Here is a 19,943-nt window from a genome sequence, read left to right as displayed (position 1 = left end):
GAGGGAAATTGGAAGGGGAGGTGAACCATGAGAGGCTATGGACACTGAAAAACAACCTGAGGGTTTTTAAGGGGCGGGGGGGTGGGAGGTTGGGGGAACCAGGTGGTGGGTATTAGGGAGGGCACGGATTGCATGGAGCACTGGGTGTGGTGCAAAAACAATACTGTTACGCCGAAAAGAAATAAAAAATTAAAAAACAAAAACAAAAACAAAACAAAACAAAAACAAAGTGTATCTTACTTCATGGAGAAATTCATCATCTCCACTAATGTCCAGGCCTGGAGCAATGGGCAGGGAAGTTTTCAGCTCATCACCTTCAAAAATTGCTATGACCTTTGTGGGACTCTCCCCCTCTGGCCACATGGAAATAACAGGCCTTGGACTTTCAGTATCAAAACAAAGGAAAATGTACGAAAACTCTCTCCCATGTCCCCACACCCCATGCTGATTCTCTTCCTTCTCTCCTTGCCCTTTACCAGTACTGCTTTTTGCTGCTAATTATTCTCGCTGCTGAGTCTTCCTCCTCGTGTGAGGTGGGGAGTAACCAGTGTCTGGGGTCTGCCGAGGTCTTCACTGTCTGCAGAGTCCTCGGCTGCCTGTTACTGCCTCTGCCCTCCCAGGAAGCTATGATGCGGGCAGGGCAGAACATGATCAACCACAAATTATTGACGAAGAAATCGAGACCCACAAACAGTCATGGACAGAGGGAGGGACATGGCGGGCACATGACCCCCTTCAGCAGGGGGTGAGGCTCCTACTAAAAAGCCGGATGAGGAGAAAGTAGACCCCAGACCCGCGGGGGCAGGAACCAGCGTGTGGTGGGTACTTGGTGAGTCCCTTATCTTGTGAAAGCCGGGGTCACCTCAACTGAACAAATCCCAGCTCCTCAGAAAGACCAGATGCTGCCTTTTCCAAGACTCTCCCCGCCTGACTGGTGAGGCGCTGCTTGTTCACCTCTGTCTTTATCATCCACACAGGGCCTGGCACAGAGCAGTCAGTCCTGAGAACAGTAAACCCCACAGACCGGAGTGAAGGGGAAGGGGAGGGAGCTGGGTGGGGGCTGCTGAGAGAGAACTCTTGACCTACGTAGGAGAAGTCCTCGGCGTTCTGGCAGAGGAGCTTGGGGAAAATGGCCTGCCTCTGGAACCGTTCCTCATCCTCAAAGATGTTGCCGTACATGAAGCCATTCATCATGGTGGAGTGGGCGTGGATGTCAATATAAAACTCCAGGCTTGTTTTCTGTTGAAAGAAAGGATGACAAATGAGAAGTCTGGGGTCACAGAGCGCGCCTTAAAGGACCAGACGCTAAACACAGTGTGCAACACACACACTTCCTCCCGCACTACACCTGTGGGTCAGACTTGGCACGCGTCTGCAATGTAATTGGAAGGGTTAGGACTTGTGAACCCCAATTTCTCCTCACCATCTGCCCCCAGGGGCTGAGAGCACTACCCTTAGCAGCCCTCTTCAGAGTTCTGAATGGGTGAGGCCTTTGGTGGGTTACATGGGGATGTTGCTTACCCAGGAGAGTTAATAACGTTCGTGACTAAAGGCACTAACCGACTCTGTTTTTCTGATTAATGAGAAATACCTTCAGATGACACAATTGCATTTCTGTTAGGGCTGCTTACGGTTTGGGCCCAATTGGGCCATTTCTAGCTGAGGGGTGTCTGAGGGAGATCGTGGCCCTACAAAGAGTCTCAGCTTTCATATTTGGCAAATGGGTTATTTTAATTCCAACCTCAGAGAGTTACGGTGGGAACCAAACATTGCAGCGATAATTACTATCATTTATTGCACATTTTAATGCATGCCGAGCACGACTCTGGGAGTTTTACATGTGACATATTAATTCTTTTATTTAACCTCATTTCATGTTGCCATACCTGCTCCCCAAAAATATATAAACAGGGCTTGGAAAAAATAGTACACGTTATACCTCGTACTCCGTAAAGATGATTTTGACTTTCTCTGCTCTCTACTGACACATATTTAAGGGATTCTCTAGCCTGATATGGCATTATTTGCAAATATTCCGAACTACGAGCTCCCTGAAGGTAGAGAGAGGGCTGTAAAGAGCCTGTGGCTGGACATAAAGGGGGATTAGGAGCTGCATGCAGAATGACTGGACCAGTGACTCCAGAGAGACTGCCCAGACACCAGAACAGACTGGCAAGAACCGGGGAATTTTTTTGGCTCCCAAATCTTCAATGTCCCTCAAATCTGACCTTCTCTTCTTATATATCAGCCCAATGTATACCTAATAATCCTTTCTGGGAGTGACAGAAGCTCCGAGTTTGAGAGAGGCTTGTCTAGCCTAGCAAAACTGAGACTGAAACCCGGGTCGCCTGACCGCTGGCACAGTTAACTTCCCACCATCAACGGGTCAACTCTAGAAATGGCCAAGGCAAACCCTGGCCACCTTTCCATCCCCTTTCGAGCATGCATCCCTGGGAAAGAAAGACTGTGTAGAAGGCTTCTTCCTCCTTGGGACACTTTCAAACGAAGTTAAAACCAAATGAAAACTGTGTTGCTTCTAGAATGTGGGCCTGATGACTGTCATTTCATTTGCCTCTGAGTTGGAGTGAAAAATTATGTCTTGCCGAGCTCCCAAATCTCTGGGTAGCATAAGCTGTCTTCGGAGAGACACAAGATGCACTGCTCTGTGTGATATTAAACTCATCATTTTCAGCTTTGGAGGTGGAATACACAATGATTCAACAGGAGCCCTATAAAAGTCATCTTCGCAATTTTATTTTCTTCAATTGTCTGTCTTTTCCTCTGAGCTTTTGATGAGCTGCAGAGGAGAGGAGGAGGCAGAGAGATGACTTAAGAAATGTGTAAGGAAAGAAAGCTACAGTTTCTAAATCTCTGGGCACCGAAGCTGGAAGCCAGCAGCTTTGACCTTGCCAGGCTCAGTGCTGTGCAGGTGTGGGGGGTGGGAGGGGCGCGGGGTGCTGCTTGCTGGAGGCTGGCCGGCTAGCCACTTAGCAAAGGAGTAAGAATTAGAACCTGGTTCTTCTGGTAACATTCTGGAGTGGCTTCCGCTGCCCTATCCTGACACCTGGCACCTGGCACCTAATGTGATTTTACTTTAAATAACCAGCAAGTTATACTGATGGATCTACATGGTTCAAAAGTCAAAAAGATATGGGAGGATTTATAGGGAGAAACCTCTATTATCTCTTCCAATCTCTAGGCACCCAGTTTCACTCTCCAGAGGCCACTCATGTTATTGGGTTCTCCTGCTTCCTTCCAGAGATGCTTCATACACAAACAAGTAAATATCCATTCCCTACCCAACCCTGCTGTCCCCAGGACAAACAAATGGGGGCACACCGAACACACTATTCGGATCTGCTTTTTTTCTCCTAACATGTCTTGGAGGTAATTTTTTCTCAGTGCAGAAACAGTTACTTCATTCTTTTTAACAGCCATATATAAACTGTATAGCCAGTCTCCTATCGACAGACATTTAAGTGATTTCCAACCTTTTCCTGTTACCAAAAATGTCTCAGTGATTGACTCTGAATATATGCTATTTCACACATATATAATTATATGTAGGATAAATTTCAAGAAGCAAAATTTCTGGGTCCCCTGGGCATTGCAGTTCTGATCAATACTGACAGACTGACCTCTCCAAAAGGATCAGTTCATATTCCTAGCAACATATTACAATGTCTCTTTGGCAATTAACTTGACAACATGGGTGGAATGAAACTTTTTTATATTTGCCAATTTGGTGGGAGGGTGAAAAAGGATATCTAAGATTAGGTTTTTTGTTTTTGTTTTTTTTTTTTAAAGTAGGCTCCACACCCAGTATGGAGCCCAACATGGGGCTTGAACTCACAGCCCTGAGATCAAGACCTGAGCTGAGATTAAGTGTCAGATGCTTAACCAACTGAGCCATCCAGCACCCCTAAGATTAGTTTTAATCTGAATTTCTCTTAGTATAATTCTCTTTTATTGCTTGGTTAAGTTTAGGCTTTTCATACGTTTAAGAACCATTTGCATTTTGTTTTCTATGAATTGTCTATTAATTTCATCTGCCTATTTTGAAAGCTGGAGTATTAGTTTTTATGTGTAGTACAAAAATATTTTTGCTCAGCTTGTCATTTTTTTTTTTTTACTTTACTTCTACTCGTACTTTTTTCCATTCAGAAATTTCTAAATGCTGATTTTTTATACAGATTTATCAATCTTTCCTTTTGTGGTTTCTGAGTCAAATTCTTTCATCATTTCTTCTATTAATTTTCTTGTTTCACTTTTTATATTTAAATATTCCATTTCAAACTTAATTTACATGGACCTGGGTTGTGAGGTAAGGATTGCACTTTACTGTCCCACACTATTTATGAAATTGTGCATTTTCTTCCCACGGACTTGAAAAGTCATCTTTACCATACACATTTTTGGTATGTATTTGGGTTTATTTTTGCACTTTTTATCCTGTTCTAATCATTTATCTATTCATGGATAAATACCACACAGTTTTAATTATGTTAAGTTTATAATGTATCTTGTTTCATTTTATATTTTTAAGTGTAGTTAACATCTGTCACCATGCAACTCTATTACAAGCCCACTGACTATGTTCCCTATGCTGCACCTTTCCTCCTCATAGACTTATTCCTTCAATAACCGGAAGCCTGTACCTCCAACTCCCCTTCCCTCATTTTGCTCATTCCCTGCCCCTGGCAATCACCAGTTTGTTCTCTGTAATTATAGGTCCGTTTCTGGTTTTTTGTTTGTTTGTTCTTTTAGATTCCACATATAAAGCGAAATCATAGGGTATTAGTCTCTGACTTATTTCACTTGGCATAATGCCCTCTAGATCTATCCACATTTATCACAGATACCGAGATCTCATTCCTTTTTGTGGCTGAGTAATATTCTATCACAGATACATATTTATACCAATCTTTACCCATTCATTTATCAACGGACACCTGGGCTGCTTCCTTATGTTGGCTGTTGTAAACAATGCTGCCGTAAGAATCGGGGTGAATGTATCTTTTCAAATCAGTGTTTTATAACGCATTTTAATATTTGAAGGGCTTATTATCACCTCATTATGGTTCTTTTCCCCAATATTCCTGTATTGTCTTGTATATTTTTCCGTATGATCTTTATGATTAGCTTGTTTAATTTTCTTTCTCCCCTAACCCTGTCAATAGTCTCAATAATGTAATCATACTAGGCTTCATATTACCATAGGACAAATCAACTCTTGTGACTGGAGCCTTCCAATCCAAAAATATATTTTGACTTTCCATTTATTCAAATTTTCTCTTGGGTACAGCAGGACATTTTTAAAAAGTTTTTGGTTTTGTTTTCATATAAACCATGAATATCCTTTTTGATGCCACGGCAGCTTACATTTTAACTTGCTGCCATAAATGTGATGCTTTCTTCCATTAACTCTTCTAATGGTTCTTTAAATAAAAAGGCTCTTGTTCTTTTTTTTAAAGTTTATTTGTTTTTTTAGAATTCTCCAGACTCAACAAGGGCTCAAACTCATGATCCCAAAATCAAGAGTTGCATGCCCCTTCAACTGAGCCAGCCAGGTACCCCTAAAGGCTCTTGTTCTTGACATATTGAATTTGTACTCCATACTTCACTAATTCTATTATTATATGTAATAATTTATCATTTGGTTTTCCTGGATTTTCATTTGCTTATTCAACAAATAATCGCTTAGTGCCTATGATGTATCAGACAGTGTTCTAGACATTGGGTATGCACCAGGGAGTGTGCTGGGTCCTGGGGATAGAGCAGTGAATACAACAGAAAGTTCCTGAGCTCCAAAAGTTTACAGTCTATGAAGAGAGAAAGGGAATAAACAAATCAATTAATAAACACAAGATGTCAGGAGGCATTAGTGCCATGGAGGCAAATAAAGTAAAGAAGTGGAATAGAAAGTAACAGAGGTTTCTGGAAAATTGGCAGCATGAACAGAGTAGGAGAGTTAGTCTTGAGGCTATCAGCTGGAAGAGTTTTCCAGGTGGAAGGAGAAGTCAATGCAACAATGACACGCACTCGGCATGTTTCAGGAACAGCGAGGAGGTCAGGATGCCTGGAAAGAAGGAGTGAAGAAAGACGTTTGTAAATTTGTCGCCTGTACATAGTACTTCTATGTCCTGCCTACCCCCGCACCCCAGTTTTTATGCTTCTCATTTCTTTTTCATATTTAACCACATTGGGTAGTATTTCCAAGACAACATTAAGGGATTCATTAGTTTCTAAAACCCTTTCGCCTCTGAGGTTCTATGGGCTGGAGCTAGAGTAAAAAACAGTCGGATATTTACCTGAGTAGGGTCCAAGTTCTTTCTTCTTCACTACACATGCCCTGCACTTTGTGGTGAATCCAGAGGACCACAAATACTAATACTAATGACAACATCCTTATTATGGTTTGTGCCTAACCTGGCTTCATGGACTCGTATGGGCCCAGTTAGAAGGCAGGATCAGGGGCTCTAATTCTGGTTCTAATGTTAACCCAGTCTGTGAGCATGGAGAGGCGGCAACTCTTCACTCTGTCTCAATTTCCTTTTTTTTAAAGTGACTCTTGGATTCTTGCTTGGGCTTTGGTATAGTACTTGCTGCTCTGCAGCTAATCTGGGTGATAAGTATGTCTGTGTGTACATCTGTAAGCTCTTCGAGGACAGGGAACGTGTCTGATCCAAGTCCCATCATCTTTACTTATTCAGCTGTAATAGCTTCTTCCCCGGTTTCCTTGCTGCTCCAGAGCGATCTTTTTAAATGCAAACAAATCATCATGTCACTTCCCTAGTTGAAACCGTTCTGTATTTTTCTACTGTTCACATGATAGAGTTTAAGCCCCTTCACGTGTTGTGGAAGGCGCCACATGGTCCAGTCCCTGCCCCGTCTAGTCTCGGCGGGTGCCCCTCCTGGTCTGACACCAGCCACTCCAGCCACCTGGAACTACCCGTGGTACGTGGACCTGCTACGCTCATGACTTCTGTCTCCACATTCACACACCATAAATATCTCCTCTGCCTGGAATACATTTTCTCTTGATCTGGCTAACTTCGATGCAAGCTTCACATGTAAGGCAGAACCTGAGTGGGTACTCAACGGTCTCATTCCCTTTTCCTGGACTGTGGAAGACATCACCCCCTTTCCCTTGCAACTTGGCTGAGGTCCGAAGGGATGTCAGCAGTGGTGACACCTGCCACTTCCAGGTCTGACCATAACCCTCATACTCAATCACCCACATTCTCTCTTGCTCTTGTGCACGGAAGCTACATGTTTCGTAAGAAGGAATACAGAAGAAGCCTATGTCCCTGAGTCCACACTGGGAGGAAAACAGTCAGGAAAGCCTTTTGCCCTGGGTCGGACTGGATGAAGCTGCTGAAGTTTGGGGATTGCTTGTTATAGCAGCTAATATTATTCATCTGACAGTATTAAAAAATCACAATTCAAATAGCCTTTTATTCCTCAGGATGAGGTAACACCCTCCTCTGTGCTCTCATAATTCAAGACACAGCTCTCTGTCTCATGGCACTTACCACATGCCATAAAAATGCTTTGTTTATTCCTATCTCCCATTAAAATGTGAGTTCTTCCAGGGCAGGGACCATACAGTATTGATTTTTTAAATTCATGGGACAGAGCAAGGCCTGGTGTGTGGTAGGTTATCGTTCAGGGTTTGGCAGAGGAATGAACAGGAAATAAAGTGATGGAACAACCAGTGAATGATAGGAACAAACAGATGCAGCCTAAATTTTCCCCAGCAGTCAAATGAGGCCCCTTTCCATGGCCAGTCAGGGCAAGGAGTGTGTTGCTAATGCAGGGCCCTTCATTACAAGTTCAGACTGAGATTAGAAGGGAAGGAAAGCATCTCTGTTCTTTCCTTCCAAACTTAAGAACCTTAATTAAAACCAAGTGATGAAGGGCTGTCCCCCTGCCAGCAGCCGACAGCTCATCCTGCTATCAGGGGCCTAAAGAGTAAATTAAAATCAGCGCCAATAAAATTAAAACTACCTTAGGGCATATTTGCAACATAATTTAGTGTGGAGTTGCTTCCTCCTAGACACCAGGGAGGAAATGGGTTTTTTATCCCGCTACATTCTGAGCCGCTCCCCTGCTTCACCTCAGATCTGTGCTCGGTGCTGTGAGATGGGGCTGATCGGGACAGCTCTTCAGCGTTCAGCATGGGTTCGATCCAGAGAAAGAAGGAGGGATCCGACCCAGGCAGGGCAGGGGGCTTAGTCCAAGTTGGGTGAGCAGAAAGAAGCTGGAGTTTTTGCAGGCATTAAGCACACGTGGGGAGGGCAAGCTGCTTTGTCCTTCCTCTTTCCAGAGGAGCAGACTGGAGCTCTGAGAGCAGCAAAGCTGGCCCAGCCTTGTGCCGTGGGAAGTGCTGGGGCAGGGACCCAGGTCCCTCTGTGTCCTACTGTGCTCTCAGGGGCTTCCAGTCTAGCAAGGCAATCGCCCTAATCTGAGGATTGCCGGATCTATGCAGTTTCCTTCATCTCTGAGCTGAGGGACTGGGAGGTCTGGGGACTCAAAGGATCTCTAAGGATCCTAGCAGGTTTAGCCTCTCAAACTCTCAAAGGGCACTGGAGGGGGTCAAGGGAGGAGCAAAGAGCTTTAGAAAACTTCCAGACAGTTTCCCCCATGAGATGTACCCCAGGAAGCTGTCTCCCCATGAGCCTCAGGAGAAAAAGCCCCAAATCTTATCTTTTTATTATCAACTAAATTATTTCCCTGTTTTTTTTTTTTTAAGTTAAAGTAGAAAAGAAAGCACAATAAATATGAAGCTAAAGGAAAAAAGAAAAAGTTAAAGTTGATGTTTATGGAAGTCAGGGTGCATGTCCTTAGGCAGGAAGAATAGTTTTTCTGAAAAACTGAGAATGCTTTCTTTAAAAACAACAGAACAAATGAAACAAAGTCATTGTCTTTGTCATGCATAATCTAGTCCTCTGAAGTGGCACAGTTATGGCTTCTCTGGCTCAGCAACGCCCTGGATATGGCTGAACACAATTTCTGGTCACAAAGGAAGTGACGAATCAGTGGGGACAAGAAGAGGAACCACCACACAGGAAACCCAGAGAGCCAGCCAAGGGAACTGGGCGGGTAGGCTGTGGGCGCCTTTCCTCCTGCCTTCCTCCATCTTGTGCTCTAGACCTGCCTGCAGCTTCCAGACAACCGCAGCTACCCTAGTACAGGTGTCCTTCTCCTCCGTGCTTCCTGCCTGCCATTCGTGCAGGTGGAAATGCCCATCTTCCCCATCCCCCTGCCCACCTGCTAACAGCTGGCTCATCCTCTGCTGCCAGGCCTAATGGCCCTTTGTCCAAGAGCCTTCCTCAACTCTCTCAGGAACAGTGGCTCTCTCTTCTGGACTACCAGAGATTTTTTTAAAAATATCCTTCTGCTAAAGTATTCATCATCCAGTTTATTCATTCATTCTTTTGACACATACTTGCTATGAACTTACTGTTTCTAGGACCCCGGGGGGTGACCCAAGCAGATGTGGCTCCTGCCTTCGAGGAGCTGACCCGTGGGTGAGGATGACAGACAGTGAATGGCAACGAAGCCAGGTGACCCCAGATGGTAAAACATGCTAGGAATGCGCTAAGGGGGTGACACGATGGCGAATCACCAAGTGGATGGGGACAGGGTCTACTTTAGATAGTGTGATCAGGAAAGGCCTCTGACAAGTGAGCTGAGCCTGGAAGGACGATAAGAACGAGCTGCTCAATGAAGTCGGCAAGAGAATTCTGGGCAAATAGACCCAGAAGCAAGGACAGTGTGACATTTTCAGAGACCAGAAGGAAGGTTCATGGTGGGATCGTGATAAACACGGGAAGGTGAGCCTGGCGAGGTTCATAGGGCGTAACTCACACAGGGCCTTGCAGCCTGGGGCCCGAGTTTGGAGCTTATTCTAGGCACAGTGAAAAGTCATTTTTAACAGGGAATGTGGTGAAAGGATTCCCTTGCCTGTCTTGGAGATAATGGATTGCAGGGGCATGAGTGGAAGCTGTTGAACAGGTCCCCCCAGAGATCACAGTGGCTTGAATCAGAGTGGGGCGGCTGTGATGAAAAGAGAAAGGCAAATTAGAGAAATATTTTGGCCACAACCTTGTAGGATCTGCGCATGGATTGTATGCAGAATGAATCAAAGACAGATTGGGACTTTGTGACTTGAGCAACTGAAAGACAGTGGTGCCACATAGACTAGAGGAGACTGCGGTGGAGACCAGTCGTGATGCTGTTGAGGAAACGGGATCCAGAAAGGATTGCGACAGCTTGCAGTGACTACTGGACACCAGCCAGGTCGTGTCAGGTAGGCAGTTACCCACAGTCCCTGGAGCCCTGGGGAGCGGGCTGCCCTGGGGGCATGAAGGTGGGCATCTGTAGCACCGAGGTGCCTCTGGAGCCCTCTAACACTGAGATTTGGGGTTTAGGTAGAGGTATGGTGAAGGACACTGTGGAGTGGCAGGGAGCAGGACGAAACACAGACACTGAGATTTCATGAAAACTAGAGCAAAAAAAAAAAAAAGAAGAAGAAGGAGGGAGTCATTTATAAAGCCAGTGAGGTCTAGGACCTTGTTTTGTCCACCTCTGTATCCCAAGGGTGTATCATAGGGCCCAGCACACAGGTACTCAGGGGACACTTGCTGAGTGACTAAATGATCGTAAATGAATGGATCAAGTATCCTGGACTCAGAGAAAGGGGCAGAGGGAGGGGTGTGGTGGAAGGAGTTTCACCCAAGGCCCTATGGAGGGACCACAGCTTCGTGCTTACCACCTGCCATCCCTTACTCACACATCCCCCTCAGATGGAAACATCATTTACAAATGAGGAAACTGATGACCAGAGAGGTTTAAGTAACTTGCAAAGGAACCCCCACATTACATAGTGGTAAGTGGCAAAACCCAAGCTGTCTGGCTTTGTGGTCCATGATCTTGACCAGGACTTCATTAAAAGCAACTGACATTATGGTGAGTGAAATAAGTCATTCAGAGAAAGACAATTATCATATGATTTCACTCACATGTGGAATATAAGAAAGAGCACAGAGGATCACAGGGGAAGGGAGAAAAAACTGAATGGGAAGTCATCAGAGAGGGAGAAAAACCATGAGAGACTCTTAACTCTAGGAAACAAACTGAGGGTTGCTGGAGGGCAGAGGAGTTGGGGGGAGAGAACGGGGTAACTCAGTGATGGACATTAAGGAGGACCTGTGATATCATGAGTACTGGGTGTTGTAAGCAACTGATGGACTATTGAACACTACATGTGAAACTGATGATGTATAATATGTTGGCTAATTGAATTTAAATACAAAATTAAATTGAATTTAAAAAAATAAAAATACATAAAAAATAAAGTAACTGACATTTACTGAGTGCTTCTTGCTTGTAATAATTCCAGTAACAATCCTATGAGTTAAGTACTGTTATAATCAGAGGACGAAAACAAGAGATTGCAAATGGCAAGGCTGAGATTCAAACCCAAGTCTTTCTGCCCTAGGGTTAAGCCCTTCATCTCTAAGCTCTTCAGAACCTCCCAGCCTCTGCATCTGTTTGCCTCGTTGGCCTCAGTGGAATAAACTTCAGGACAAAGGAAATTTGTGAGAGTCATGCGTGGGTGTAGGGAAAAAGCACCAGTAGCAGCAAGGTGAGGAGTAAAAACATTTTCCTACTTCCAATCTGTCTCTTGTAACCCTCCTTTCCTTAAAAGTGAAAAGGAAGATCTGCATGTAAATAAAGGCATTTCTGCATCTCCTCCTAATGACTCAGGAGGAGTTGGGTCTGGCCTGATAGGAGGGAACATTCCCCTGCTTTCACCTCCTTCTTCAGCTCTGCCCTTAAAAAGGGAGAGAGGGGCACCTGGGTGGTTCAGTGTGTTAAAAGCCTCTGCCTCCGGCTCAGGTCATGATCCCAGGGTCCTGGGATCGAGCCCCGCATTGGGCTCTCTGCTCAGCGGGGAGCTGCTTCCCTTTCTCTCTCTGCCTGCCTCTCTGCCTACTTGTGATCTCTGTCTGTCAAATAAATAAATAAAATCTTTAAAAAAAAAAAAAAGGGAGAGAGACCAGGGGCTCAGCACACGAGGTCTGGGTTCATAACAGACCTTCCCAGGTCAAAAGAACTCCCAATCTGTCTCCTGTCCCCCATAGCAGTGACCAATGAACCCAATGTTGACCATGACAATGATGGTGATCACAGGAGAAGGGTCCTCATGGAGTAGGGTGGTTTGGGGCTCAGGAGACTTGGCTTCAAGTATCAGCTTAGCCATGGGTGAACTTTAGGACCTATAGAAGTTACTTTCCTTCTCTAAGCTTCAGTTTCTTGACTCAAAAATGGGACTAATAATCTCAAGCTCACAGGATTGTCAGGAAGTACCTGGTTTTGTGCCTAACAAAATGTCTGGCAGTTTGTAAACTTCAAATACATTTTTTTCCAGTTACACAGTGATGCTGTGTGGAGGTGCTGTACTTGGCACCATGGGGATGGACCTCCTTGAGCTCAAAACTTTGCAAGGAAGATGGACATTTTAAAACTAACTGTGTGTGCAACATTAGATTTGAAGGGGGGTACAGGGGCTAGAGGAACACAGAGCTGAGCAGGGCTTGGAGACCCAGCTTACACAAATGTAAACTTCTTCCTTGCTCAATAACCATCGTTTTTCACAACTGTAGAGTTTATAAACCATTTTCACACTGGGGGTGCTTAGGTGGGTCAGTCAGTTAAGTGTCTGCCTTCAGGCCAGGTCACGATTCCAGGGTCCTGGGATCAAGCCCCACATCAGGCTCTCTGCTCAGCAGGGAGCCTGTTCCCCCCCCCCCTCCACCGCCACCTCTGCTTGCCTCTCAGCCTACTTGGGATCTCTGTCTGTCAAATAAATAAAGTCTTTAAAAAAACACACACACACACACATTCTGATACCAGTTAGCTCATGCGATTCTCTTAACAATCCACTGAAGTAAACGGGAGCTTAGTTTCTCAAAACAATTTCAGAGATGGGCTTCTCAAGACCTCATAGCAGGAAAGGACCTCAGCTCGATCCTAACTTACATCTCACTACTTTGAAAGGCTCTGCTTGCTCCTTGCCCTTGGGGGGTCACCCCGGTGCTCACTCCTGCATCACAAGTGGACACAGGTACAAGTAGAAAAGCCAAACTTCCCTGCAGAAAGCTCCAGTCTGAGCAGAAAGACAAACTAAGAAGAGGACGGAGATATAATTTGTAAGCTTGTGAGAGCCGAGGGACATTTTAATTTCATAATTAAAAGTTAATGTTGCTTCATTATAAATCAAAGGCTGATGAAACTAGGGCACCCCCAGGAACATGTTAGGAACTCAATAAATATGTGTGGCCTGAATGCTTGGAGACATCTCCTGTAGGAGGTTGTTAGCTGATCCAGAGAGAGAGAGAAATATATGTCTAACCACTGAGCTGGGGGTTTGGTAAGTCCTCAGTAAATCTTAGTTCTTCCCAGGAAACTCATTTTGGCTCTCCTGCTAACCTGCTCTGTGACCCTGGAGAAGTTTCTTTCCCTCTCTTCAATTTCCCCATTTAGAGAATGGATTTGGTGACTTTTCATGGCCCCTTGTGCCCTGAGAGTCTTCTACCTTTCAATCATCTCATCTTTCTGCTTTGCACTGGTGGTTTTCTCTCTCTCTCTCTCTTTCCTCTGACCTCTGAGGGCAGATTCTGGCAGAGTTTCCCACTGTATCTCCTTCAAAACCTGAGTACCTGGTCCTTTTCCCTGGTATGGCCCTGTGGCGAGAGCCTACAAAAAGATCATTTCCCTGTGGTAAAGCAGTCTTCCCATGTGGCAGAGTAGGCATTAACTGTTTTTCAAAGAAGTGTTCAGGGGTGCCAACATTCATGCTGCAATTCTGTCCTACATCCTGGAGAAAGGTAAGGTGGTTCCTCGCTGCTTTGTTCAGTATAGCTGAACAAAGGGGGGGTGGGGGGAGGGGAGGACAAAGGTGCAAACAGCGACCCCATATCCATTCTTTTGTCCCTTCTCCTCCTTCCTTCTCCCCCTCTCTCGTTGTACTCTTCTCTCTTCTTTGTCTTCCTCCTTTTTTCTCCTCTCAGTCATTCGGGTGCTCTGAGAGGTGTATGTGGAGACTGGGCAAAGGTACAGCTGCAGGAACCGTCAATTTATTGGGTAAGTTGGGAAAGGCTTCACAGAGAAAGTGGCTGTTGAGCAAAATAGTGAAAGACAAAAAGGTGTTCACCAAGTGGATGATAAGGAAAGGGACCCCAGCAGAAAGAAAGATACTTCAGACAAAGGGAGCTGGGTGAGAAAAACCCATGGGACCCCAAACCACCCAGCCCATTAAGGGACCTATATGGTGTTTGGCATGATTGAAGAGTATTACTGGGGGGGGGGGGGCAGTGTGTGAAAAGGGCGGCTAAAAAGGCTTCTGTGGACCCATCATGGAAGGCCTTGTAAACCACTAAGGACTTTTCATATACAGTAGAAAACATAGAGAAGTATTTTATGAAAGTATAACATGATTATGTTTGTATTGCATTTTAGTAAGAATTTTTGGAAGCCTTCGATGAGGAGGAATTAGAGGTTATAAGATTCAGAGGCATGTGGAGTTAGGATGTTTTTGTTATAGTCCATGTGGGAACTGATTGAAAAATGATAAGGTTCTCAATTAAATCAGGGGCAGGGAGGGAGAGAAGAAGGAAGGTACATGTTTGAAACCTATTATAGAATAAAACCGATGGTGCTGGATATGGGACCTAAATTCAGACAGATTCCCAGGTTTCTGGCTTGTGTGCTGGCTGGAAGGTGGGGCCACCCCCTGAATGGGTGCTGCGATCAACCTCTCAATGGAAATTGGATGTTTGCCTCCTGGGTACTGGTCCCCAGTTAGAGGAAGATGCTATTGGAGGGTCTCTGGTCTTGGGTCATAACATTTTGATGCGAACATGCTGAATTTTCCTTAAGCATGGCTACTTTTCCATGTAACCTATTCATTGCCTATAAAAATGGAGCTCTTTGTTAATATAAAGATAAGCACTATGCATTTTTATAAGATATAAAATTAGAACAAGAATTTTTTTAAAATTCAGACACCTAAATACACATATTCAAACACTCGGGTGCCCTAAATGGGATGAGGGCAAGGATGTTCTCAAGCCATTACTCTGCTATAGGTTTTCACTCCCTCCGAACAGAAGATTTTGGTTATTATGGACCACATCTCTCAGCCAGAAAGCAGCGAGGAGGAAGGGGGCAGTCTGAGAGTCAAACAAGGGCTGGACAAGGAGGTGTAGACAAGGAGGCTTTATCTCTTGGTTTGAAGCCAAAGCCCAGAACAGGGCAGCCTCCTTCACCCACATCCACATGAAAAGCATTTACTAAAATCCTATAGAATTAGTCTGTGGCTTCTTTGGTTCTTGAATGGTCTAGAGTTTTGTTGGGTGGATCATTTCCTTTGACACATGAAATAGTATACAAATTATACAACTTGTTCACAGTCACTGTCTTGTTCCCAGCATACCCATTTTACAGATGAATACACTGCTTGAGATTACACTGAGGAAGTCAGAGAGCCAAGGATAAAACCTACATCTTTTTTTTTTTAAGATTTTATTTATTTATTTGACAGACAGAGATCACAAGTAGGCAGAGAGGCAGGCAGAGAAAGAGGAGGAAGCAGGCTCCCCGATGAGCAGAGAGCCCGACACAGGGCTCGATCCCAGGACCCTGGGATCATGACCTGAGCAGAAGGCAGAGGCTTTAACCCACTGAGCCACCCAGGCACCCCAAAACCTACATCTTCTGTCCACAGTACAAGTTATTCTGCAATCTCATTCTGCCTCGATCCTCTAATTTTGGGGTCTCAGGGGAGCCCAGAGGGTGAATTCACAAAAAGTATGGCCGGTATCTCAGTATAGGAGTATCAGATGCTCTATGACCTGCCTCCATCTTCAGCCTCATTTCCTGCTGTCTGCTAACAGGCATGCAATGCCTTCACCATGCCAGACTGACAGCTTCCAAACCATGCCATGCTCTTCTGTGCCTTCCAAGGTTGCCTTATGCTGTTCCCATAGCCGAGGAGGCCTTGCTCTACCTGACCATTCTCCATGGCCCAGTACAAGCTTCCCTTCCTCTGTAAAGACTTCCTTAGCCCATCTGGGTATGCTTGACCATGCCCTCTTTCATGTGCATTTCACCTCGCGGTTTCCTCATTGTTTCAGTGCATGTCTATTACACCAGTTGGACCAAGTGCTGGTCGAGACCTAAAATCTTCATAACTCCAACCCCTAGTACAGTGCCTGGCACATAGTAGGTGCTGAAGAAATCCTTACTGAGTGAGTAAATGGATGAGTTAACGGTGGAGAAAAAAACATTCCTGAGCAGAGACCATCACCGTCCTTGAACTTCTGGGAGAACTGCTGTTGTGGAATACGGAGAGAGAAGGTCAGACATCGAAGGGACTTAACGGGCAAAAAATTTTTCCCTGTTCTCTCTGGTTCCTTCCCTTTTTATGTTTCTTCTTGCTATTGGAACAAAAATAAAGAGTACATCATAAGAAGAGCTGTATTTTCTGTTTATTGCCACCAGGTTAATAACAGTAATGGTGCGGGAAGAAAATGAGGTGTTATGTAAAATCCTGCATTGCAGATTTTGCTGCTGATGTAAAGAACTCAATAAAGTGTAACACTTTAATCATAGAGATAAAAATCACACGGCAGCTTCCCACAGACTCCCGGAGCCTAAGACAAAATGGTTGTGGGGAAATGAGAGATGAGAGAAGAATATTATCAGGCATCAGAAAAATTATGTTTGGGCTTTTGTGTGTGTGTTTTTTTCCTTCGTCTCTAAAAAATGGAAAAAGATTTTTCTATCTTCTTCTAAGACATCTTGTATGAATTTCTGTATTCTCTGGAGGCCATGCTCAGATTTCTGGGGGAAGATTTGCTCATTCTTTGTAAAAATTGATTTGTTTAGGGAGAACTGAATCCCTGCCTTTTAGGTGATTCGGTGGCCTTTAAGAAAACAGGGGCTGTCTCTAAAAATGAAAGCAGGATTGAGATGGAGGCAAGAAGGTTGGTGAGGGTAAAATCTCTATTTTTATGATGGTCTTATAATGCGGAGAAAAGATCATAGTAGCAGATGGAAGCTCTTGTTAGGAACTTGGCCGACCTTCCGAAAATTACCTTATTGCTTCTGTGCCTCAGTTTTATCATTCTTCCAACAAGGACTTTCACTGGATGGAAAGAACATTCTAAAGGTCATTCCAGCTCTGACACTTAACTGTCTGAGGCTCTGGGCTCTGGGCAAGAGGCTTGGCTTTTGACATTGACTTTGGCGGTTCTGAACTACAACGTCGCCACCCAGCTGATCAGTTACTCCTTCAACACCCCCTTCCCTCCCTTAGCAACCAGATCTGCTCTCGACCCTGCAGCTGGAGTGATCCATTTATAATAAGAGAAAAATATACATACACCCTGGGGAGAGACAGGGGTAAGTGCCAGCAGGAAGACCCCGGGGCAGGAGCACGCCTGAAGAGGTCACTGAAAAGTGAGGTAGCCAGTGTCTCTGGAGCAGAGAGAATGAAGGGCCAGATCAGGTGGGTCTTACAGCCCCTGAGAGGGCTCCACTGCCCCCAGCTGCAGCCCTGGAGTGCCCCCCTCCCCGAGGCAGTGGGAGTGTGGCTGAGGTTCGAAGACAGGAGAGACTGCTACACGGCAGCACCAGCATAGGTCATGGAAAGGGAAGAGTTTTGGAATTAGAGATCTAGGCTCAAACTCTGAACTGGCTGTGTGACCTTGAAGGAGTCACTTCACTTCTCCAAGTCTCCGTTTCCTTGTCAGCAAGCAGGAGGTGACAACCATTCCTCTCACAGGGTTGACGAGGGTTACATGGGTTAGTGTGTGTCCAGGTTTCTGAAATGGGTAGGTGGTACTGAATTTTCTTCATCCCATAATAATCACTTCAGGTGATATTACAAACAATATTCTAGGACTGCATTATCTAACACAACAGTCACGTGTGATTACTGAAATTAAATAGATCCATATTAACTTTACTAACAGTTCCTTGGGATGCTTGGTTGGTTCCCGGTTGACTAAACATCTGCCTTCAGCTCGGGTTGTGATCCCAGGGTCCTGGGATCAAGTCCTGCATTGGGTTCCTTGCTCAGCAGGGAGCCTGCTTCTCCCTCGGCCTGCTGCTCCCCCTGCTTGTGCTCTTTTTTTCTCTCTCTCTCTGACAAATAAATAAGTAAAATCTTAAAACAACAACAACAACAACCAGTTCCTCAGTTGTCCAAGCCACACCGCAAGAGCTACTGTTCACTGACAGTGCAGAAGAACACGACCATCATCACAGGAAGTTCCACCAAGGGGCGCTATTCTAGTATCTTAGCAGTCATAAGTGGGTGCTTCGGAATTTAGAACACTCGCACAAACACAGCTGATTTCATCCACACAAATACATACACACAAACAAAATCACAAAAATGGGGTGTTTAGGTTAGCAACAATATGTTTCACTACTAAGGAGAAATAAATCTGACTCTTGACTCAGAGCCAATTCAGTGAGCTTACAAAAAGTCCGATCCTGTGCTAAACACACTGGACATTGTATCACTACATTCTTATGATGACGCTAATAGGAAATATTATCGTCATCTTGTTGATTCTGACATTGAGGCCCAGAGTGACTGAGTAACTTGATTGTAGCCACACAGCCTATAAGCAGTAGAACAGGACTTGCTCCCTGGGATACACCACTGCTTCTTAAAGGGTATTTCAGGGACAAAGAGTTTACAGGGCAAAGTCACCATGCACTCTTTACAGTCTTTGCTGAGGATGTGGAAGTTTGGAACTGCCCGGGGACTATCTGGGGATGAGTCAGAAAAACTGTAAAATTCAAGGAAATCTGTTCCTCAAGGCTTTCAACCTAGCTTTCTTGACATATGGAATGTGGCAGTGTCTGATCTCTGTGAGACCAGCACAATCCTAAGGAAAGTCCTAAAAGTCAAACTAGTGGGTAAAGAAGAAGACACCACCCAAGTCATCCAGAGCTGTGTTCGCTCTGCAGTTCGTTTTCCTCTCTTTGCAGACAAGGACTCTCAAACACTGCATGGTGAAAGGAGGTCCAGAGTGCAGGAGGGGTCACATGTGAGAGCCAAGGGGACTCAGGCAGTTCTGAATCAGTGACTGTCCGTGAAAACAGATCTAAGCACAACCAGGCAGCCAGAGAGAGAGACAGACAGAGGGATGGATGTTTGGGTGGATAGAGAGGAAACCAGACAGACAGGCACCAAGTTACAAACATGGAACCATGGCTTCTCTTTTAGCTTTTTGTATGCTTCTACTACACTCTGATCTTCTAGAAGGATGCTACTGTTTCTGATTTATTGTGAATTCCTCCTCCTGCTGGATATACAGCCTGATGCCCAGCCTAGACTAGATACGCAAGGAATGTTGGTTCAAAAACAAAACAAAAACCCAAACAGCAAAACAAAATGTAACACCTGAGAAAGAAATAGCCAGATAACAATAATCCTTCATATTTGCATGGTATTTTGTAATAAATAAAAAGATTTCACAGGCAATATCAGCGTTCATCCCCAATCCAACTTTTTGAGGCTGGCATTATGATCCTCATTTTATTGATGAGGGACCCTTGTCTCAGAGTGGCGAGTTGTCTTGCTTAGGGTTATGTGGGGAGGCTAAGGGCCCAAAGAGACAGGCAGGTCAGACAGAGGTAGAGACTGATAATGAGATCCAGGCAAGCAGAGACAAGACAGAGGAGACCAAGGCATGGATACATGATGGAGACAAGTGGAGGTGGACACACAGATGAGGAGAGCACCTCTAAGATCTTCCCCTTCCACTCAGGCTCTCCTTGTGTCTGGAGACAACTTTCCTGAGCACACGTCCAACCCTGGCACGTCTCTGCTCTACAGAGCTCTACCGCTTCTC

At 44.9% G+C, this 19,943-nt stretch overlaps 1 protein-coding gene across 2 annotated transcripts in view; it reads right to left on the bottom strand.

Moving 5' to 3' along the window:
- The window catches only part of AGBL4 (AGBL carboxypeptidase 4), a gene marked incomplete at both ends in the record, with an annotated part of 1,559,236 nt that overhangs the window by 56,833 nt on the left and 1,482,460 nt on the right, over positions 1–19,943 (bottom strand). For both annotated transcript variants that reach the window (XM_080800716.1, XM_080800715.1), the window contains one exon: positions 1,087–1,239. In XM_080800716.1, coding sequence (XP_080656842.1) covers positions 1,087–1,239 — 153 coding nt within the window. The remainder of the gene's footprint in view (positions 1–1,086; positions 1,240–19,943) is intronic.

This window comes from Martes martes, assembly GCF_963455335.1.
Source record: "Martes martes genome assembly, chromosome: 4".
NCBI classification, from domain to species: domain Eukaryota; kingdom Metazoa; phylum Chordata; class Mammalia; order Carnivora; family Mustelidae; genus Martes; species Martes martes.
Note: the sequence above shows the minus strand (reverse complement) of the source record. Positions and strands in the feature narration are given on the sequence as shown.